Source organism: Pseudopodoces humilis, chromosome 17 (assembly GCF_049639895.1).
Source record: "Pseudopodoces humilis isolate 2021_Gansu_Grassland_sample_001 chromosome 17, ASM4963989v1, whole genome shotgun sequence".
NCBI classification, from domain to species: domain Eukaryota; kingdom Metazoa; phylum Chordata; class Aves; order Passeriformes; family Paridae; genus Pseudopodoces; species Pseudopodoces humilis.
Genome location: NC_142216.1, coordinates 4,632,106 through 4,655,345, shown reverse-complemented (window position 1 = coordinate 4,655,345; position 23,240 = coordinate 4,632,106). Strand labels below are relative to the sequence as shown.

The 23,240-nt window shown below is 43.1% G+C and overlaps 1 protein-coding gene across 1 annotated transcript; it reads right to left on the bottom strand.

Moving 5' to 3' along the window:
• Window positions 1-1,860: 1,860 nt before the first annotated feature.
• On the bottom strand, window positions 1,861-23,198 carry LOC102103134 (uncharacterized). Its single transcript, XM_088063739.1, has 16 exons — window positions 21,760-23,198; window positions 19,984-20,328; window positions 19,367-19,417; window positions 17,349-17,428; window positions 17,032-17,088; window positions 16,529-16,643; window positions 16,196-16,235; window positions 15,720-15,810; window positions 10,818-11,232; window positions 7,463-7,807; window positions 5,983-6,336; window positions 5,215-5,331; window positions 4,433-4,500; window positions 3,740-3,821; window positions 3,250-3,280; window positions 1,861-2,503 (listed from the first exon to the last, which is right to left on the bottom strand). Exons 1-16 carry the CDS (start codon window positions 21,806-21,808, stop codon window positions 2,431-2,433), a joined length of 2,313 nt encoding a protein of 770 aa, XP_087919865.1. The 5' UTR covers window positions 21,809-23,198; the 3' UTR covers window positions 1,861-2,430.
• Window positions 23,199-23,240: the final 42 nt, after the last annotated feature.

Here is a 23,240-nt window from a genome sequence, read left to right as displayed (position 1 = left end):
CTCTAAACAAATTAAAACCTGCTTTGCTCTGCCACAGGCTCCCTGTGCAAGTCCATAAATGCTGAGATAACTCCAGCAGCTCCAAGTGCTGGGGAGAGGCCTCAGACCTGGGTGATTTCAGTTCGTGGTGCTTGGCAGTTTGAGAGATGGTGGGAGGCCAGGATGGAGGGACTGGAGTTTTGGGAAAATGAAGGGTGGTTTTAAAGCAAATAGCTTTGCTCCTTTGCCCCATGTATTGCTTTAATTCCATACCAGAGGGTTTTTTGGCTACAGTGCTTTATCTTTACTCGAGTGTATTATTTTTACCTTCCAAGGTAAAAGTCTTAAAAATAAAGGCCAACATTTCCAGATGCCAATGATGTCCTCTCTGACAGCCTTTTCTTTCTAAAGACTTTCTGCTTTCTTCCAGTTTTTCTCCTCTAGACCCAGAGACTGCATCCTGGGCCTTCTGTTGCTTTTGGAAAGCAGCATTTCCTCCAGCTACATTTAAAAGGCTCACTTTAACCTTTCCCTGAACATACTGACAGCCTGAGTCCTCACAAATAACTTCAATGAATTTTCATTTAAAGGAAACCCTCCCCAAATCCTTGCTTCCAATTGCCACTCTAAACCCAAGGCTCTGCCTCAATAATTGGGCTGAATAAAAAGATAAATAAGAATTCTCAGTGGCATAAGTTACACTTACAGCTACCCTGCAGCTTCTCAGGGCTGCACTTCCACATGGCTGATCAGATCAAACTCACTTTGTTGGCTCCCATCTCTTCTCCCCTTGTGCAACTCCCCAAAACCAGGGCTTTTAAGTCCAGCCAGCACCACTGCAAATTTTCTAGAACCTTCCCAAGTGAGAGCCAGCTCTGCTGTAAAGAAGTCATTAGTGAAGAGCTAATTAGTAAGAGCAAAAGGATTGGCCCAACTCTGCCAATTGGAGATATTGTTGACTTAATTAGCAGGTTTAATTAGGTGGGAGAAAAAAAGGGCATAAAGAAAAGTTTGGCTTTTTCAAAGGAGTACATCAGAATTGTTTGGGATTTCCTTTGTTGCTTGTTTCCTTTTATTCCATGCAGGTTTGTGTGGGTTCATGCCTAGAAGTGACAGATGCCAGGTCTCTGTGCTCAGTGTTCGGGTGGTGACAGTCACTGGTGTGGCACAGACACAGATGTCAGCTGAGCAAACCCAGCCTGGGAGCCCACAGACCACGTCCAACATCTGGGGACTCTCCTGTGCCTCCCACAGCCCCACCAGACCGGGGTGCAGGGCAGGGCTCTGAACCCAGATGAGACAGAGAAAGACCCCAAAGAGGAACCTCCCCTGCCTGCCCCAGCTCGCCGCCTGTGAGAGGACACTGGAGAGTTCAACAGTCTCACCACAGCCCTGAGCACAGCCAGCGGGGAAACCCAGAGCTGCCAGACCCTGCTGGCTTCTGATCCAATGCTGTTCCCACAATGTGCTCTTACTTCAGGCTCTCATTGCCCAGAGGTGCCATGGCAAGCACTGATGAGCTCCAGGCAGTGGGGAGAACAAACTCTGTCATGGATTGGGATCTTCTCCCAAAGTCAGTGCAGCAGGATGGCTGAGGACCCCAGGGAATTACACAAAAGCTCTGCAGTACATCCCATCAATGATGCCCCAGCCTCCATGGACAATCCCTCTTCCTTAATGGATTTAGAAATAAGTGGTACAGGGATTTGTGGAGGCAGGGTAGAGAAATTTCCCTCCAGGTTGGTCTTTTGGGTGTTTTCCCACCTCTGGAAATGCTGCAGTATTTCTTTGGAGAGCTGAGACGGCACACCAGTCATTTCCACACCTGGGAAATAACTAACTCCTGTTGAAATGCCTCAGGAAATGGCATAAAAAGTCCAATTGCCAGCGACAAATTACAAAGTTTATTAATATATTCTCCAAGGGTTATTCAAATATGCTGAATCACAGGCAGTAGTGATACCCCTTAAATAATCTGCAATTTTTATTTAAACTCGCAGCATTCTTGTAGCCTAATTTTTCTGTTGATTACATAAAAGCATTAAAAACTGTATTTTATGATTCCTTTTCTTTCTTTATGGGAATTTGAAGATAGGCAGCCTTCCATGTGATCTTTGCTGTTCCTCACAGTACAAGTTGCATTCAAGGAAGAGCATTAGTAAAAATGGAGAAAAATGAATTCAATTGTGCAACATGGTGTTAGTAAGAAGGCAGATGCCAGAAGCATCCATGAATAATGCATAAAGCCCCTTCTCAAATAAGCTTCTTTATGCAATGAGTTTTAAGGGTGACATGGGAAAATTTGCACAAAGATTTTAAATTTTCATAGTTGAAGCTTTGGCCTTTGTTTTATACCCACTGATATTTTGAGGGCTCACAAGTATCTCTCAGTGCAGCATGGAACAGGCCCTTTTTATTTCCCATGGCATCTGCAGATGATGTAGGAGCTCTTCACAGGGAAAAAATGTTGTTTTCTCCTTCAGCACCACTGAAAACTTTGTCTGTCTCTTCTGGTGGTCCAACACTGCAGTGATCACCATGGATGGGGAAAAAGGACATTACTGCTTTAGAGCATTATTTTTCATTTGTAACATCAGCAAATTCCCATGAAAGAGGAAACCTGAAGCTACTGAGTCCAATGACTGCAATGAAGTGACTCCTGCTTTTTACACCAGGGAGGTATTTACCTGGCTTGCATTCTTCTCATGGATAGGAAAAGGTTGTTTAAACCCTGTAAAGGCAGCTGTAGGGTAACCACCATGGGATTCAGAAAAGTCTCTCCCCAGTCCCTGTCTCCCAGGGAGAGCAAGCAGTGAAGGACCAGCTACCATTGAAAAATTATTGGTCTTTGGAAAAGGGGTGATACCTCACTGGATTCCCCTGTGGTTTGTCCACGGAAGTTATTTTTTTTCAACATAGGCCAGAAAATATGAACTTATCAATTACATTTGCACAAGGTATCATGTCCTGGTACTCAATCAAAAATAAAAGCAGATGAAGCACTTCCTTAAGCTGTAGTCACTACACTGCAGTAACAGTTCCTTAATTTCTCCATTGCTCTGGGTTTCTGTTCATTCCTACGTGGAAGCAGCATCCAGGAACCATTATTGAATTTCTGGAGTGAAGTTACCTGAAGTTTCCTCCAAATACAACTTTGGTAATCAGCACCACAAGCCAATACTGCACCCATTACAATCAGTGGCCAATACCTTCCTGTCTCTAAGAAAAATTACACTGGAACTTTTAATAGGAAATTACAAAATGGATTACCTTTTTACTATAAACTTCTTTGCCTGTTTACCTGGAAGCAAAATAATATTAATGTTACAATGGCAAAACAAAATCTATAATTCTAATGTATCTGTCAAATGAGCTCAGAAGCAATGACAGCAAGTTGCAAAGTTTCTGTGGGCTAAGCAGGAAAGAAAGGATCCCATCCTGATTTCAGTTACACCAGTGTCTTTTGGGAGCTTTTCCAGGAAACTATGGGGCCACTTAAGTATAAAAAGACAGGATGAGCCAGCCCTGCAACCAGTGAGGGAACAGATTCTTTGCACAGCCTGTCTCCTGCTGCATCCTCACCAACTCATCCTCCCTGGCCTCCTGATGGTGCCACAGTCCTGGAGTAAGGACAGCAACTCCCACAAAATGAACACAGCACTGTCAGCAGGACCATGGCAGAGTTCCCAGAACAACCAGGGACTCAGGAGGACATGTGCATCAGGCCAGCATTAGAATCATTTAGCTGAAGGATACTTACGTTTCCAAACCAACGAGATCATCAGTATGAGAAGGCTTGACCCCCCTATGACACAGGCAATGAGAATGGCAGAGCTGGGAAACTGGAAGGGAGAAGAAGGAAACTGAAAAGGCTTTGGGAGCAGGTTTGTCTTAGAGCTACTTGCACAGGAGGGGCTGCACTGGTGGCTCAGAGCACTGGGCTGCAGTTAGAAATACTGTTCTGAGCTTGCCTGTATAAAGTGTTGAGAAGATACATCTAGCTGATCCTGATAAACAACTTAATTTACCTGTTCAGTACTTAATAAACCTTATTCTGAGATACTGAAACCAGATTCATCCCGTTTAACATGAATTTCTCCATGAGGTGTTCAAAGTAGAAGTAGGACCTCAGTCACCCCCATCCTTCTCTTAGAGACAGGGAGGTGTAATGCCCTCCTAACTTTGCATTTTGCCTGCTCACACCCTGAGGGTGTTACCTCCTCTCTCTCACAGGGATGCTAGGGGATGAGTTTTTTCTGAAGTGTCCAAGTCAGATGGAATGCTCAGGCTTTGGCTCTATCCACTGAAAAGAGGAACAGGTGGTACCTGAGCTTCTAAATAAAAGTTCAAGCCACTGTTTGCAAAAGCAATTTCTGTAGTATGAATACACTGAAAATCACTAGCATGTCCTGCTGTAGTGACTGATTTCTACCCAAACACTCTTGAAACTTACAGGAGGTTTTACCTTATCTCGTCTATCTTCATGTTTCCCAGCACTGCCATCTGAATTTGCTGAAACCTCTGAAAATGAAAAAGATTGAAATTATTTCTGGCACAGTCACCTGAAGGAGTGAGGGCTGCAGTGGCTTTCACTACTTCAGTCAAGAAGAACTGAACTCTCAGGGAATGAGAAGGGCAAAAGCACCTTGCAACCAAAGGAGAATGATCAGTTTCCACCACAAGTGGTGGCTGAGGAAGCCGGGGAAAATGTCAGCCTTCATCAAGAAACAGGAAAACCCAGAGAGAGCTTCGCTGTCCCAGGTTGCTCCAAGCCCCATCCAACTTTTCCTTGAACACTTCCAGAGATGGGACAGCCACAGCTTCTCTGGGCAACCTGTGCCAGGGCCTCACCAGCCTCATAAAGAAGCGTTTTTTCTTAATATCCAATCTAATCTCAGTGAGCTCATAGTGATGACAAATCAGATATCTGAGAATTCAGTGATGTTGAAAAATTCAGTTTTTGACTTCTCTCAGCTCTGAGATACATGACAGTCATGAGTTATTCAAAATCAACTTCCTTTGGAGGTATAAAAACATGTTTTTCTCGGCTGTTGTTACATTATGATTTCAAACTATTTCTGTGTCAATCCTGGATACTTCTCAATGCCAGCTGCAAAGAATAACTATCAGTACGGGTTTGGTGCACTCTTAAGAACACTCAACACTCCTGTTTCTGCCAACTTTTTAATTTCTGTGAGCAAGCAACTTCTGACCTTGTAATGTTATCCTACTCACCCATGACTGACATCTCTTCCATCATGACAGAGCTGGTGGTTTCCTCTGCAGCTGGAAGTGTACCTGGGAATTCAGTAATCACTGAAGCTGGAAGTGTACCTGGGAGTTCAGAAGTCACTGAAACAAAATTAAAAGTAAAGCTTATAAAGATCACTAATTAGAAGGGTCTCCACACAGCATTCAAACTTGTGCAGACATCAATCTGTGGATATTAAGTCAGTAATGTGGATAAAGTAGCAACCTACAAATGGTTTGATAACAGGTCACCCTGATCACTAACAACAGCAGCAGCCTTCATATGAGATGAGAATGTAAATACTCAATTTTAAACATGTTTTGAATTCTCACTATTTTTCAAGCAGTACATACTCTAAACTAAACTTTTTACCAGGCAATTTCAATTGTCTTTCCCAAATCAAGAAAAAAATTAGTGCACAGTTAAGTGAATCTCTGGTACTCCACCTCAGGTGCTGGGCTTTGCATTTATTTCTGTTGCACTTCATGAAGTTTCTGGCACATTATTTCTCCATGTTAAAGCTCCTCTGCAGGAAGCCTGACCCTCTGCTGCCTTGGCTGTTCACCCCAATTTAGCATCATCTACAACATCTGATCTGTGTTTGCCTAAACCCCCTGAAACACACCCACAGGCATTTCAGAGAGAACTTCCCAGGTATAAATATAAGTATTTGAAGAGTCTCTGTGGGGCCAGCCAGACTAGCACAGACTATCTCTGCTACACAGAAAAAGGAAAGGATTGGTGCCGGTTACCCTCTGTACTTCCAGGGAGTGTGGAGCAGAACATGACATCTTCAGTCATCACATCAGCTGCTTGGGAAGTAGTTGGAAAATCTGGGGGAGCACTCGTTTCCACCATAGTTACAGGAAAAATGTCATTTTCTGTGCTAGCAACTGTTGAGGGAGAAGAGATCTCCCCTGTAGTCACTGTTGGAGACTCGGGAGCTGTGGTTTCTGGTAGAAGGATGCTGTTTGTCAGCCAGACTGCAGTCTCTGGTGTTGGCTGGAGATCAGAGGTTGCTTGAGGAGCAAAAGTTGTTTCTGTAATATATTTGGAGAAAACAGGATCTTTTGTGGTGGTGGTGGTTGTGGTGGTCACCGGAGGGGCTGCATGGAAAAAACACAGCCAAGGGAAAAGCACGGTCAGAGCATTCACAACCAACCCTGAGGGAAGCCAATGCAGAAATGAATAAAAATTATTTGGCTGCTAAAATGCTAACAATGAAGTTGGGAGAGTTACTATTCATAAAGCTATTTTAATTAGCTGAAAGCACAATCAGAGAAATATACAGATTTACAGATTTGCTTTTCTTTTACCAGTCTCAAACACCCCCTCCTTAACCCTCTTGTAGAATTCTAAGGGTCAGAACCCTGTGTGGTAAAACCCCAAAGCTTGAAAACTTTGTTATTTTGCTTTTCAATATCCTCATAAAAATACAGTAAATAAAACAGCTTGGTTTTTCAGCTACAATCTTCTTGCTAATCTCTGCAACTGGTACTTCTTTCATGGAGTGTTGCCCTCAGCCTCAGACGCAGACAAGCAATTGCAGTGTTTTTCACCCTCTCTCCTGTTGTATTGCTTAAAAAAGACAAATAAATGTGCTGTGAACACCAACTGCACTCTGTGAAAGCCAGAGAAAAATTATCTTTCTGCTTTGTGGAGGGTGGATATCATCTCTTTCTTTTCTGTGAGAGACCTTGCTTTATCCTGCAGCTCAGAAAAATAATAGGAAGGGGAAGAAGACCTTCAAGACTCTGAGGCAAAATTTCCAAATATGTGGATGTTGAGGACCCACCCTTAAGGGGAAGGAAGCACCCTTAAGGGTGGGTCATCCTAATGTGTCTCCTTATGACATGAATAAAACAAAAGTTTTTTCAGTGTTGGGGTGAACGCCAAATGAGAAACTGAATTTCATTCCAAGGGCTCTTTAAATTATAAATCCCTTTTTAATTCCATCATCTTTTAAAAAGTCAAGCAGAGAAACACAACAAGAAATGAAATATTCATTTGTAAGGTAAAAAAAGGGTAAAATTAGGGGTTTTTTTAATCTAAACCGCACATTGACTGTGACTCAAATTGGCAACCGGTTGCGGATCTCCCTTGAAAAATACGTAATTTGGGAAAAACACCTTTGGCCAAAACAAACCGAAAAAGCACACATAGACCCCAATTTTCACTACCCAGGGAGTGTTTTCTCCGTGCTGGGGACCTCCCCAAGGTGCCCAGACCCACCTCTGGCCACCTCCAGCCGTATGTTCCGCTTGATGTCGTTGAACAGGCCGGGGATCTCCACACGGCAGCAGTAAATGCCCGCATCCTCCGCCTTCACCGCCCCGATGGTGAGGGACACGTCCCCGAAGGACACGGAGCCGTGCAGGTTGTACCTCTGCGACGCTCTGAACGTCACCTTACTGCCAGCGGTGTGCAAAATTTTGTTGCTGCACTTTGAATTGGGGCAGGGGCCTCTGCCCCAGCACATGTCGGAGATGCCCGAGCGCCGCGTCACGCGGTAGGAGCAGGGCAGTGTCGCAGGTTGTCCTGTTGTTCCTCTCACAACTGCTTCAGACACCGTGTGTGCTGCAGGGGAGAACGAGGAGAGCTGAGTGTGTCTCTGATGGTGACTCTGCCCACACAACACAGGGAGTGAGCAGCGTGAGAAGAAACGCTCCTGCCCGCAGGCAGGCCGCAGCTGCTGATCCCCACGGCTTCTCCTGGAGCCTGTGGCAGCTGATGGCCTGAGGCACTACAGACAACAGCTCTCTTTGCTTTGCTCCTTGCTCTGGTCCTGGCCAGCTGCCGGAGGGAGGCTCACAAAATGCATCAGACATGTGGTGAGCAAAGCTGGGGTCTGTCGCTGACAGCCCAAGCACAGGTGGGACCTCTGCAAATGGAATTTGAAAACCCTGCTCCCTTCCCATCTCCTCTCCTGGGAGGCTGTTTGAAAGTTGTTCAGAACCCTGTTGTGAAAAACATCTGGTTTTCCCAGCCCACCATCACCTCCTTCGAAAAGGAAATGCTGTCACAGTTGCCTTTCACTGACTGTCTCAAAAGCAGGGTCCAAAATACCTTTTCATGTGTGAAATTAGGGCCTAATTAAGCTGGCAGAGCAGTGGGATCTGTCTGTAGGAACCTGTTCTCAGAAAGTGCACTGAGCAAGCCCTGCCAACTCATCCCACTTACCTTGTGGAACTCTCTGCACAGAAGCTTTAGTTGTTGGTGTCATATTGATGTTAAACAGGGCACATACATGCTTCCCTTGTCCTCTTACTCTTAGTGACCAGCTTTAGTTGGTGTTTACAGCCAGTGTCCATCTTGGCATCTGATCTGAATCTTTGCTATATTTTATTCCCTCTTAACTGTTTATGATTTCCCAGATTGCCTTAAAAGAGATTTCTTCTTCACAAAAGTCACTATACAAAAACAGTTCCCAGACAGGAATAAATCTTTCCTGGTTCACATTCACCTGGTCTGTATCAGTCTTCCTACCTTTCCTTTGTCCCCATGTTATCATTTACACACTGTGGAGCAGGAACTGAGGGACCTGGGCAGCAACCAGACCTGTCCTCCAACCCTGCAGATCTGATATCTCATGGCCAGCTTGCTCACCCCAAAGAGGACTTGCTGCCACTGCTATTATCACCAGCTCCAGCCCTGGTTTGCCAAACATTTCTATTTTGCCAGCTGTTTGAATGCCTTTCCTTTTTGGCACCACTCCCAGATAGCAAACAGATGCTTCCAACTGTGTCCGTGTCTCTTTTGTTTTCTCTTTAATGGACTATTCCCTAGGTGAGGCTTCAGTCTGTGGCAGGCTGCCTCATGACTTGTTATTGGGATGACATTTCAGATCCATTATTGCTTATCCCACTGGCAAGAGAAGCCAACCCATTCAGGTTTCCACAGCTCCAAATGCTGAAAGAATAGAGGCAGACAAAACAACAGGCAATACAGCCTGAAGGGCAGGAGCTTCTGCAGTGAAATGAAGGCAGGATATGCCAGAAACTGAATTCCTGAATACAGGATAAGGCTTTGTGAGATGGTGGCTTTGGCCCCTGGAAAGGGAAGGTTTGTTTGCCTTGAAACAGCAAAACAGAAAAAACAGCCTCTCTCTATGAGGACAGAACATGCAGCATTGAAATCTTGAAAGTATTATGTGGGAGCAAGGGGTTAGTCATGAGCAGGTTAACACATATTTTCAAGTCACCCCAACAAAGATGTGTTGCTAGAATTCAGGTCACTGCTTGAGAAGAAATGGGTTCATCTTCTGCTATTTCAGCCCAGTTCTGCACAGCACAAAAATAGCCTTGGAAAGCAACCCTTTAAAAAATGAAAATTTGCCTGCTCTTCTCTTTGAGAGAAAGAGAGCCCTAAACTTAGTAAATAAATCAGTAAATAATTTAGAAGAGGAAGAGGAAAGACACAAGACATCAGAGTGTCTTGAGTGACGTTTCCCTCTAGTAGTCCTGCTAGAAAGTTACAGGTTTTGCAGTTTCAAATCCTCTTTCAATTTGTGTGAAGCTAATGTTGCCAACATCTGCCTGCACTGCAGGCTGGCAAGGAGAGCTTCAATGCTGCAGCAGCCTGGATTCAGCAGCATGAACCTCTGCAAGGAATAAATAACTTACTTCTCAGGTGCAGCCTCTTCTATAGACACATTTTCCAAAGGAAATAGTAAATAGGAGGGAATTAACAGGTCTTTGAAATGAAGAGCTTCCTGAAACCCTGCTCTTGCTGTGAAGGGAATCCTGCCCTTCTCCAAGGCCTTGATTTTCCAGGCATCCAGATTTGACCCAAGGTTCTGCCTGGGTGTTCCCACTGGAGTCTGTTAGGTTTGCCACTCGAAGTCTTTCATCAGTGAGAGAGAAATGGACTCCAGATGTTTAATATCCCATCCAAAATAGAAAGAGGTATTCATAATTGGTTAGATCATACAGGTATACTCATATTTGTGTACAGTCTCTCTCAAACCCACCCTCAGAGGCAGTTGGCACTAAGCAGTAATTCCAATAGTTGCTCTTGTAGTTGTCTTCTCTCCCATAAAGTGGTCAGTGGATGGACAAAAACGTTCATCCTCCAGCAAAGACAAATGTTTGATAAGATTTTTTTCCCCCTTGATCTATTCCTGGAATAATTTTCCTACTTCACAGAAGATATTTGAAATCTTTGCCCTATCAATCCTTTCTTTTTTTTTTCCTTACTGAAGCTTCTCTGCTGATGAGATTGCAGAGGATATGACTATAAACAGAAAATAAGCACTTAACTCACTATTGAACCTCAAGACAACACATTCTCAGCATGGAGCTGAGTTAAAAGCAGGTAACAAAAAGCCATTCTCATCCTTCAGGAGCTCTGCAAGGGAAGAGAACAAGGGCACTAACACAGAAGAAACTGCAAAAATTTTTAGAAGTGAAAAAACCGCAAACCTCAAGCAGTATTAACTCAGTAAATTAAGAAAAAATTTTAAGTTCTATATACAATTATGATCTTTTTCACTGTTCAGTTTTCACAAAACAAGTGTTGCTGGTTTTCATTTGAAAAAAAGAAAAGTTAGTTTCCTGAGCAAATGCACAAAAACCAGCTGAAGACTCACCTATAAAGATCTGTATCATCATCCAGTGAAACAGCACAAAATGGGACATTCTGGCTGACGGAGACACCAGGACAGCAAGTGGAAGAAGAGAAAACCAGATCTTTTCCTTTCCAGAGGCGCTGAGTGAGTCCCACTGAAGTCTCATTTCTCCATTTCCAGATTTTACACGCTGCGTTTCTTTCCTACGCTTCCGGATAGGAACTGGCCAAAGAGGGAATCTCCCACTGTGTTCAGCGCTGCTGCAGCCCCACTTGGAGCTCTGTCTGCACCATTTAAGGACATTCAGGTACTTAAATGTACCCAGATGGGGCCAGCTGAGCAGGTGGCAAGGGCTGGAATGAACGTCAAGGAGCAGCTGAGGATCCAGGACTGGAGAAAAGGGGGCTGAGAGGAGCTCAGAGCTCTCTGCAGCTTCCTGAGGAGGGGACATGGACAGGGAAGTGCTGATCTCTCCTCCCTGGTATCCACTGACAGAACACGTGGGGATGATTCCAAGCTCACCAGGGGGGTTTACACTGGACATTGGGGAGTGTTTACCAAGAGGGCAGTAAACTCTGGAACAGGCTGCCCTTCTCACCTTTCCTCTTCCAAGACACTCAGCATGATATTATCACCAGAAATTTCAATATTCTATTTGCTTTGCCATTGCCTGGAACTTTAAAGGCCCCCTTCTGTTCCAGGGTCCTGAGAACAAATTCTGTGCTTTTACACCCCTAAATATTTGGCACAATCTCCCCTCAGACTTTCTCTTCACTTACATTTGTCTAATCCCTCATTTCCCATGCTTCTGCCTTCTGCTTGAAGACCCCTCTCTTTCCCCAACTTTGTATTTTCTGTTTGCAAAGATAGCTTTGGAGGAAGTTGCAAATGTTTTGTTGTCAAAACCACATCCTTCCCAAAGAAATGCAACATCATCTTCAAGAAATATACTTCACTCCTTCTGACTGTTTTATTTCTTTCTGACCAATTGACAAATAAGTTCTCTGGAAGTTCTTCTCTGAAACAGCTGAGTAATAAAGCAAAAGTAATTCAGGACAGTAAGGTCAGGAATGAAGAATTGCAGATAGACAAAATTCTGTGCAAATAAATGTAGCGCAGTGCAAACTGGAGTGCAATTCCAAGCTCAAATGATAAAATGATGGGCTTTTAACCAGGCATTACACTTTAAGTAATGAGATTTTGGGCTTATCATGATAGTCAAGCCCATGAAAATATCACCCTTCTGCTTGCTAGCACTGAAAAAAGCAAATAAAATTTTAGCAGTAAAGGCAATGAGTAAAATACCAATATTCTACCAGGTACAGTTCATACAATGGCACAGCTGCTCTGTGAACAGAACTAATGAAACCTGAGGCATCCAATATCCTGGAGATTTTTTCCCTTCAATGATCACAGTTTCTCGCATTACTCACCACCCAGCAGTGGCTGTGAGCTGATGTTCAGCTGATGCCAGTGCAGGCAGCAGCTGAATCTCACCTGAGGCACAAACTTGGGTCATTATTCAGCTACAAATTTCCATGAAGCTTGTCCAGACAGGACTGGATGGTATGTCACAGGCAACCAGGAAAGGCACAGGATGAGCACAGCATCCCATCAGCTTTGTTTTTATAGCAAGGCTGGGCCAACAGCAGCAGAGTGCACTGGAAAAGGCCATCCAAAATCCAAGTGTGCTGGGAAGAACCACAGACCCATGGGTCACTCTCTGCCTCTCTACTGCTATCTAGTGGCTTCGTGCAGGTAGGAAAGGCAGAGGAGTCTCAAAAAAGAGAGTTTTCAGCCCATCAGCCTCATCAGCTCAGTGTGCTGCCAGACAATCTCCTGATGGCTGAATGGGTTCCAAGTGCCACCTGCTTGTCTCGCAGGCTCAGTTTGAAATGCCAGTTCCAAGATCCACTGACACAAGTGCAGGTAATGAGAAGCCCAGGGAGCTTCTGCCTTTGTGGATGTGCCCAAGGCAAAGCTCTTGCTCCACACACAACCTTTGCAAAGTCTATTTACCAAGCAGTTACAAAGCAGAAAGATTTTGCTCGATTCAAGATTTTGGTTATCAGATACTCTAGAAGTTTATTTTACATTAAAAACTTTTTTTTTAATTAAAAAAAAATTACATTAAAACCAGTAAGAATTAGCCTGAATTAGTCTTTAATATTAATATAAAAGTCCTTATGGACAAGCATCTTTTATGATTAGGAGTCTTAAGGCTGGCCCACAAACTCCATAAGAGCATAGGAAGTTGAAATCAGATGATTTTGGAGATCCCACACATGTCTAATTCTGACCCCAGTAGAGACTGATTACATAAAATTGCAGAAAGCAGAAATTGCTGAAGATGTTTCCTGAGAGCCTGTTCAGAGACCAGATCAGACTTCCTCCAGCTCCTCTCATGGGCTGGAGCCTGCAGCAGCAACATGCTCAGCTGGGCAGAAGGAAAGCAACACCTGCAGCAGGGGCAGAGACTTTGGGTTAATAATTGTTATTGATAGTCAAATGCAAAAATACAGTCTGACGCCAGCAGGTCCTTTCTGATTTCAGTACCTTCTTCCACAAAGCTACACAAATGTGAAGACAGAAAATGGCAGATCTGGTTTTGTCCATCACTTTTCCTGGCCCTGAGATCAGTGATCACCCAATTTCTGTGCTCCCACTCTTCAGTCAGCCATGAATTCACCTTCAATTTCAGCCTTTTCAGCCTGCTGCAACAGAGATCCCAGAAGAACAGAGATCACGAGTGAAAATACAAGCACCCCAAGGTCACCTGTCCCAGTTTGTTTTCCATTTCTTCCTTCCTTAGCAGGATGAACCTTTCCTGTGTAAAACAGTGAAAGTAAGAAGACTTTCAGAAGCTGTGAAAATAGGCCTCAGAAAAGAAAAAACAGAGAACTTACAACTAGCTGCAGCCACAAAGCCTGAAAGTAAAGAAGATACAGTAATACAATATGCAAGGACATTAAACAATAGTTGAGTTTTTAGGCTTGGTCAAGATAGAACTTAAGACTGCAGAAAAATATGCTTACCAAGATAGTAGAAGGTTTTAAGCTTAATAATAGAGTATTATGTACTGTAAACAGAAAGCAAACAAACAAGCATTGTTTGAAGGAGTACATATACTTTTAGTGATTGGACAGAACAATTGTCTGTGAGCTTTAGCAATATGCTATTGGCTGAAAAACTTTTAAAATGTTCTATAACAAAGAGATCAGCTGCTCATGGCAGACATGAGCTTGTGCCATCTCCTGTGGCACAAGTTTGGTGCCCAAAACAAAAGGTTGTGACATATCACCCAGCAGTCCTGTCCCGCTTGTGAGAAAAACCTCCAACATTTCCCTTCTTTGTGAGTCTTTGCATGAACACTCATCTGCAAAACCTCACCTGAGCCAGAGCCTGTGTGACCCCTGGGGAAACCACTGCCCTCCCCAGCCAGCCCAAGCCCTCCCACCTCCACCAGCTGGGACAAGGAGGGACAACTTCTCCACTGACCCCAGCTCCCCCTAAAGCACAACCAGATCCTAGCCTCAGGTGTCTCAGCTGTTAACATAAATACTCACGGGTTTTATTATTGTGCCTTTATGCCTCAGTGCATTGTTGAAATCGTTTTGGAGTTTAAAATTACCTCAATGGTAGAAAGTTTGTGGTGCATCTGTTTTTCCTGTGGCAGCAATGATTTGACCAAAATTTTTAAGGTAAGGGTTGGGGTCTCTACTGTGCTGCTTTTCAGCTCTTTCTCCAACCTCTGTTTAAAATGTGTTCTTATAAACAACTGGGGACAATTATTCTTCCACTTACAGATGATTTGGGTGTGTTGTGTCTCTTCCTCAGCAACTCATACTCACAGGACTGACTCCATTTATTTATTTATTTGAAGTAAATCAAAGTTTAGTTTTGCAGAGAATAAAAGCTGAGGCACATCACTAACTGAGGAGCAATAGGGGAAAGGCACTTGGCCACAGATATTTCCCATCTATAAGGTCAAATCCATCAAACACATTCAACATTCTTAGGAATTAAGAGTTGTTTGATATCTAGAGACGTGTGAAGGCAAGGCCAACTTCCAGCCAATATTTTGTGCAATGCCCATGATTTCTCTGCAAGCTAAGAAAAGAATTTCATTATTTTTAAAAAGGTAGGTGGGAAGGTTGTTCAGATTTTCTAGAGATTTGGAAATGAGACTTTCCACCCCAAGGGCTTCTCAGGGTAAAGATATGCCTGAGGAGAAAACCACAGAAAAATAGTGATGTACTTTACCAAAAAACATCACACTTAATCATAATTCTCTGTACACAAGCTGTGACTGTTCTGTCCACTGATGTGCTGATGCTGTAGGCTTCAAGGATATCCCCTCGGGGCTGAGCAGCCATGGCTCCTCCAGATTTAAACCCAGGTGGACAGGCATTAGTATATTGCATTACTGAGCTGTTACCAGAACAGGCCATCCCTGATTTCAATGAAAATATAACTCAGTGTGTATTAAATTACTAATACTACCAAGATTGGCTCTGTGACATCTTTGTCACACAACTCTGAGATTGCTTCTGCCCTCTGATGGCACAGACTCTGTGGAAGGTGGCAGATAGAATCCACAGTGAACACAATTGTGCCCTTCTGGCACTTCCTCTTTTTTTTTTTTCCAAAAAGGAAACGAGAATTTGAAGCAGATAATAAATATAATCATAACTTTCTTTAGGAAATGGAAGTTCCACTGATGCCAGTTTTGGTTTCTGTCTCTGGAACAGGCTGAAAAAGATTTTAATTAAAAGAGTAGCTTTTATTTGTTTTATTATTAGGATGTGAATAATGCTTCAGTAGTGCAGTCACGTTCAGCTGCTGAACAGAGGGAGCAGCCAACATTTTGCAAACTATTTAATGTCCCAGCAATGACAAAGGCAGCCATGCATCCAGTCCTTAGTCCATGATATAAACATTTTCCTCTGCATGACTCTCATCTTCCAGGGCAGTATGGCTCCCCACACCTTGTGGCCTCTGAAATACAACAAAGCTGCACAAAAGAGTAAAAACCATGGTGTTAAACAGACAATAAAACCACATAGGAACAGATCAACCAGCTCACTAGAAAATGTAAAATATGCTTAAACATGTGATCATGACTGATGATGAATCATCTTTCCACTTATGAGACAATTCACACCAGAGGTTAGCAATCTCCCTAATGCTATGACATGCTAAGCTATGACAGCGACACTTACTTTTGCTTATTAAGTAACAAGAAGTAGGAGTTATTAGTTTCTTTTATATTTTTTTTTCTATTAACTTGAGGTTAAAAAATAAAGCCAAAGTATGTGATGGAATGGTCAAGCACACTGACATTTATTTTTCTGCAACCTCACTTGTCCTATTAGCAAAAGCAGGAACAGAAAACTTACCCTGCAGAACCACCCATCTTCTTTGTGTTGTAAAAATATTCTAAGGGCCATCCATAATGAAAATAAAGAAAAAAACAATAATTTAAACAAATCATTTTGTTTAAACAATTAGAAGAAAAGTAGTGGGTTCCAAGATAAATTAAAGTGTAAAAAACTAAATAAGGGAACTTCAAATGTTTTCAGGATAGGAAATTCCCATTGTTACCAGCCACAGCTCAGAGGCTTCCAGGGATCTCAGCTCCCTGCTCTGAAGTGGGAGACGTGGCATCAGCCACGGCTGTGACTGCACAAACCTGAGCAATCCTTGAGTAACTGCCTATGAGAAGTACTTACGTTTAGTGAGGAATAGAGCCAAAATCAGGATGAGCAGAAGTGCTGCACACGAGCCAACCCCAATGTACAGCCCACGTTCTGGGTGCTGCTGACTGGGCAGCGATACAGACGTGTTCTGTCAAACACAAGCCAAGGAGCATTAGTGGAACTGACAGCAACAAGTCCATGCAATACCCAAAGAACTTCTGTGTCTTTTGCAACTCTGCAGGAAAAGTACACCTGAGACCAAAGGCCTAATTTGAGAAACAGGCCCAGTTTCAAGCAGAATCTCTGCAACAATTGTGTGAACCGTGCTGTCAAACACAGTCTGAGATTTTCAGAAGACCTGAAGTTATAACAAATGCCATTTATTCAGGTTTAATGATATTTGGTGATTTTTTTTAATGAGTAAGATGTCTCCTGATGTCACTGCAGGACTCAGCAGGACACACAGAGCTGCCTGTTTGACCCCCACTGTGCTCTCAGGTGGCCCAAGTTCCACTCTTGCCTACATCATGTCATACCTGCAGGTTTGTAGTACCATCCAAGCAGTCTGAGAGTCCTGAGCATGGAGTAGAGGCCTGAAAGGAAATACAGATGTTGCTAAAGCTCTTCCTCCTCTAGAGGGAAGTACTTTATGCATGCTAAGCAGGGTCTTTTTTCCCCCCCTCTCTAATAATGAGCACATAAGCACTCTTTATAACCACTAAAAACACAGACTACAAAACAATACTCTGTTGCAATCAGACAAAAGCAGTGGAAGTGACCTGTAGGGATGACCCAGTAACCTCTCAAGCCCATCCACTCTGTCTAGGTGTGCTACAGCAAGGTTGATACTTACAGTCTGAGGAGCTTCTGAAGCAGAAACCGATGGCCAGGTCCTTGTGGTAGTAAAGGAAGATTCACTGGTGCTGTCAGGAGCTGAGCAAAGGCAAGACAAACACATCACTTGCACAGATAACTGCTCTGCCTCAACAGAGAAGAATTTGTACTCCTGACTTGGGACCCCAAACTTCTGTGTGTATCAGAAGACAGTGAACTGGGCTCTGCATATCATAAGTTGGTGCCTTCAGAGGGCAGCACAAAACTCTGAATATTGAAGTTTCTGCTGTCCTTTTCAGAGCTTTGAACTCTTTCTTAGAAATACTTGGCTCTCCCTGTTATCTCAACACTGGGAAGGAGTTACCAGTCAGTTCTGGAGCCAAGAAGCAGTGACCATAGGATCATAAAACAGATTGTGTTAAAAGGCATCTTAAAGACCATATCATTGCAACCCCCTGCTGTGGGATCCACTTCTTCCACGTCTTCCACTAGACCTGGTTTCCCAATGCCCCATCCAACCTGGCCTTGAAGCAAAAAATGATGCATCAAGCAAACTTAGGTTATCAGTTGAAAACTGATGAAGCTCAGGGCCTTGAAGCAGCACATGATGCAGAGTCACAGAAAGCAGGTGATACTTTTAAAGCCTTAGGCAGCTATACTGTAAACAGACTGAACAAAATGTGATATTTTTGCATAAGGACCTGCAGCACATTTTGAGGTAATTTCCCAGAGCACAGCTGTTTGCAACATTTAAAATTAAAAGCTACAAATTTCTGTCTTATCTATCATCAGTCTCAGTTTCTCCCTGTGCTGTCAGATGACATAAAAAACCTCCTGAAAACAAAATCTCCTGTTCACTCTATGCCAACCCCAGCTGGTGGCTTTTATGTTTGAAATTGCTACCCTTATCTCAGAAGCTCTACTTTGAAGAGGACAGGATCATCAGCTTCCACTGGAGATTCTGGAGTATTTCTAAATCAGAGCCACATGGCCACCTGCCTTTTCCAATCTCCCTCTGTGTGAACATGCATACACTGCCTTGTATTCTGAAAACTTCAAACACTGTTCCACCATCAGCTAAAGAAGAGGTCACAGGGATAAGAAAACCCCCGAGTTCTAAGATTGGAATCAATGTTACTTGCAACTAGAATAGAAACTGTCTGAGAAAGTTTTCACTTCTCCTTCCAGAAAGGAAATGCAACTGTAGTAACACTAATTTGGAGTTGCTTAGCTGGAAACATCCAAGATAAGGAAGAAATACAAATGGCATCCCTGATTCTTTCTTTTCAGAATCCAGAGAATAAGCCATTGCTACACCACGAGGTTTCTCTTGTGTAGTGGAAATTAAAGTTGTCTTTTTCAGACTGGAAAAGATGCAGCTGAATGGGTTCATGATAGAAGTTTATCCTCTTGTGAGAGGAATATAGAAAACAAGTGAGGAATAGCTGAGCACTGTCTCTTCCCCTGCCGTGAGGGACCTCACATTATTAGATGTGCACAGAGCCCGTGGGCAGCCTCTGGGACACACCTTAAACCAGGGTGAAAGAATAATTTGGCACTGTATCACGAAATTAATGCCATTTTTCTACCATCCTCCTTAATCATCTGCTGCTGACTGCTACAGGAGGCAGGAGCCTTAATTGGATGCTCTTTTGAACTAGTCCAATAAAACAGTTCTGATTATACAGTTGTGTTTTACCATCAATGGGATACATTTCTAGATGAGGTTAGATTTTGTACCACAAAAAAACCCAGCAAACCAAAACAACTGTCAAATAAAGGCAAACATTGCAGCACCACTAAAACATCTACTTAAGCATCACATCTGGAAGCAGCTTCCTCCCAAATATACATGTTCCTTCTGTTAGACTCTGTATAATATCAAGCAAAATTTAAATCCAAGCTCTGATCTTTGGTAATGTTTAATAAATTTTAGCCAAGACATTTCTATCATCTATCATCATATTTTTTTTCCTTCCTAAGATTCCCCATTTGCAATATGGCTTGTATATGCTGTTAACACCCAGAAAAAGTTACCTGAGGTCTGTTCAGAGGTGTAAGTGTGAGGACTTGCAGTAGAGATCGTTGCTGATGTTAAAAAAAATAAAACAAAATCAACACATAATTAACCTTATTGGGTATTTGTATAGTGAGAAAGAGACAGTGTTTCCGTAATAAAAATTTTCTAGCAAAGCAGAAGTACATTTGTCAGCCACTTGTTCTATATAGTATCACAAACAAGGGAAAAATGAAAAATCAAAGGAAGAACTGATAAAAAGCTTCTCTATACCAATTTTGCATCCCTGGGCTTTCATCTAGAATCAAGCAGGGAAAATCAAACACAGCTTTCAATGACAAAGGTGCAGCAATAAAATTTTGGATAAATACTTTGTGCTGCCCTTTCTTCCAAATGTTTCAGTGTTTCTAAGAATGCTCCATGAAAGCATCATGTCCTTTTGTAAATGCAGTGGCTGCAGTGAGATAACATTGCCCAAGGCAGCTGAACTGAGGTACCACTAACAACAGCTGTGCAAGGTTCTCAACATCAGTCTCATGGATGATTGCAGAAATCATTTCCACCACAAGCTTTGAAGTCCAGAGCCAGGAGCAGATCCACCACAACAGTACTCACAAGAGCACTCCTCTGCACTCACCTTTCTTTACCACAACTTTGTGATTAATTAATTGATCGTTGAACCAGCCTGGGAGCTCCACACGGCAGCAATAGATCCCAGAGTCTGCTTCCCTGGCGCTCACGATCGTCAGGGACACGTCCCCCCTCTGCAGGTCCCCTTTCAACTGGTACCTGCTGCTGTGCTGCTCTGTCACTCTCCAGCCATCTGTCCAGATAACGGGCCGGGAGCACTTTGAGCTGGGGCACCTGTCCCGACCCCAGCACATGGATGTGATGCCATTTCTGTCCCGCACACTGTAGTGGCAGGGCACAGTGATGTCCTGACCAACCTCTCCTATCACAACTAATTCTGATACTGTGGAGCCTGTGAACAAAAAGAGAAACAGTTATTGGCAACGGAGCAAGTGGAAACTTCTTGTGCATCTTGCATGTCCTGAAACCTCCTGTCTCTCAAAGAACAGCAGGCTTTGCTGGATCAGATTTTGCACAAGCAGATGTGTCCTGGCAGGACTGGTGCAGTGAGGGGTAATGATCTGGCCAGAGACACATTCAGGGAAAGAACATTTTCTGCAGCCTCTGCAGGTAGGCAATGAAGTGAAGAGACTCTGTGGCTTCTCTTGAGCCAGGTGCAGTCCCTTGACTCTTAACTTTTTCCTTTGTGTACATTTAATCCAAGCCACACACACAGGGGAATAGTGAGACATTGACTTCTCTCAAAACCACTGTGGGGAACTCTTCCGCCCTTTCAATTAACTAAACTGCAGGTTTCATCAGAATGATCACCACTGAATGAATTTCCTTTTCTCTTGCTTCAAAGCAGATTTCGCCCATTCTTATCAGAAGAAATTTTTCAGGGCTTTTCTGAGGAATATTATACATATTCTTTTTTTTTTTCCACTACCTTATTCTCTCTTCTAAGTCTTGCGCAGTTTCTAACTTGTTAGCTTCCCCCTAAGTTTGTCACATTTCCAGGAGGCTGTGTCACGCTACTCAGGTCAGGACAGTGAACCCTAACGCTCAGTAGCCCATTCACGACAGCAAGAAAGCTGTTTTCCCAGTCCAGCTCAGAGATTTTCCTAACCTATTACATTTAAAAATAAACTTGCACACAGAGAATTGGCCACAACAACACACTAAAAACCAGTCTCTGAAACCAGCTTATTTAATATGAAAAAGAAGCTCAAAATAAAACTCATCAAAAAAGGTTTTATAAAGAACTACATGAAGTATCTTTAATATCCCTTTTCTTTCTACTGAAGTTATCTTACCACCAAGTTTTTAATGTCTGTCTGTCTTTATTAGTATCACTTTGCAACCTGTTGTTTTCATTGTTATTGCCCTTAATCTAGGACTGCTCCCTCAGGGTTTAAAAAAGAAAAATTATCCATTTGTCCCAGTAGTATTTCATATGGCTAAAAATACCAGAAGCCACAGTTGATCTTTTCCCTGTCTACCTAAGCATTCATCTTCACAAAGCCTGCCAAAGTGAAATGTCCTTGTTTCACATCTTCTCTGAAATAATTTAAAGTCCTCTGCACAAATCATCATTATCTAAAAAAGCCCACTAATAAGATGAGCAGCCAGCAGAAGAAGCAGCATCTTTAAAATCACCATGCCCTCAGCATGTTTGTTTTCCATTAGAACTCTATTGAGCCACTGTGATGAAGTTCCATTTTAACCCAGAGAACTTGCAGCTTCCTGCTGCAAGATAAAATTTCTCTTTGCTACCCTCAGAATCCCTGATGCACGTCACCTCCACCCACCTCCATCCAGCTGTTCCTGCCCCCTCGGTTACCTGTGAATAGCACCAGGAGAACCCAGTTCAGGCAGATGTAAGACAACATTCTGGCTGAAGGTGACGAACAATGCTCCCGTTTGCCCTTCTCATTCACCAAAAATTATCTTCTTTTTGAACTTCTGCGTTTCCTTCTTAGCACATCATCTCCAGACAGAGTTGTGGGCACCTCTCAGTCCAATCTGGATTGTTTTGCTGAGGCTGGGCTGTTGGGCTGTGTCCTGCAGCACAGCCAAGCTGCACTGAGTTCCTGCTGGCAGGGCTTTGACTGAGAGGTGACAACACTTCACAGCACCACAAAATCTGCTTCTTGTTTTTTCCAGATCTCTTTGATGACTGTAAGTGAAACTTGACAGCAGCACTGAGCTGACACGACTACCAGCCATTCACTGCTCCAGACTTTCCCACACCTGCTTTTGCCACAGCAGACAGTGCCTGGATAAAAGATTACATAGTATGTAGCAGACTGTACTAAGTGGAAAGGGCTTGGCCAAGTAACAGGTTTGTAGGATTCAAGCTTTTCATCGTAAGTTTCAGGTTCTAATACTTAGAAGCAACTCAGAGCATCTTCTGGCAAATTTTCTTTGGCAGCAATAGTTTGGTAGTTTTGGAAAATTGTTACACAGTTGAGCCAAATGGAGTTCCACTCTTTTTTCATATTTAAAAATTCCTTATGTATCTGGGTTTTTGCAATATAACATAAAATAATAGAGAGTTGAAAAAGTAGTGTGGAAACTGACTCAAGGCTCACTGTGATGAAATGCTGAAATACAGCTTGTGAGAAATGCTGTTCCCTGGCCACTCTCCTCAAGGATACCTTGCCTTTTTAATTGTTAGAACTGCACCTGTGATCAAGGGCCAAGAAATGTTCTTTGCTGAAGCAGCTGAACTACCTCACAGTGTTTTATACAGGTGAAATAAAGTACTACGAGTTATTTATGACTAAGTGGAAGATGCTAGAATTGGAACCTTGTCTTGCATGACTACCTTATAGGAGTAGAGAGGCATCAAACTGATAGGTTTTTTAAGCGAAAATCAGGAAAACCAAGAGCTGAGAGACAAACTGGCAACACACTCGTAGGAAAGAAGAGATAGAAAGAGGAATGAAGGGTGATTTTTGCATGCTGCAGCTGGAAGCAGAACTCCTTAAGAAAGGGCTTCCTCTCAGCTCCTGTGGTTTTCTGAGGAAAAGGAAACTGCAGGGAGCTGCTAGAGGAACAAATCCGATAAGTACCAGCAGGATCCTGAAACTGCTCTGCAAAAATGGGAAAGGCAGGGCAGGCTGGCTCTGCCAGGATCCCAGGAAAGCCTTTCTGGTCATACAATAAAAGAATATGAGAGCTACAGGACAACAGTTAACCCACTTGCTTCAGATTTCACCTCAAACACAGACCATAAGGAATGCCTTGATGTAATCTGAGTTTCTGTAAGCCTGTTTTCCAAGTTGCTGTGTGTTGTCTGTGTAAAAAATGAGCACCATT

Excerpts from the sequence above, each read along its gene's own strand:
- LOC102103134 (XM_088063739.1), bottom strand. The coding sequence starts at position 21,808 with ATGTTGTCTTACATCTGCCTGAACTGGGTTCTCCTGGTGCTATTCACA. Across the intron at positions 16,644-17,031 it reads ATGGTACTACAAACCTGCAG|AACACGTCTGTATCGCTGCC; the intron begins GTATGACATGAT and ends TGTGTTTGACAG. Across the intron at positions 4,501-5,214 it reads GGAAGAGATGTCAGTCATGG|AGGTTTCAGCAAATTCAGAT; the intron begins GTGAGTAGGATA and ends TTTCATTTTCAG.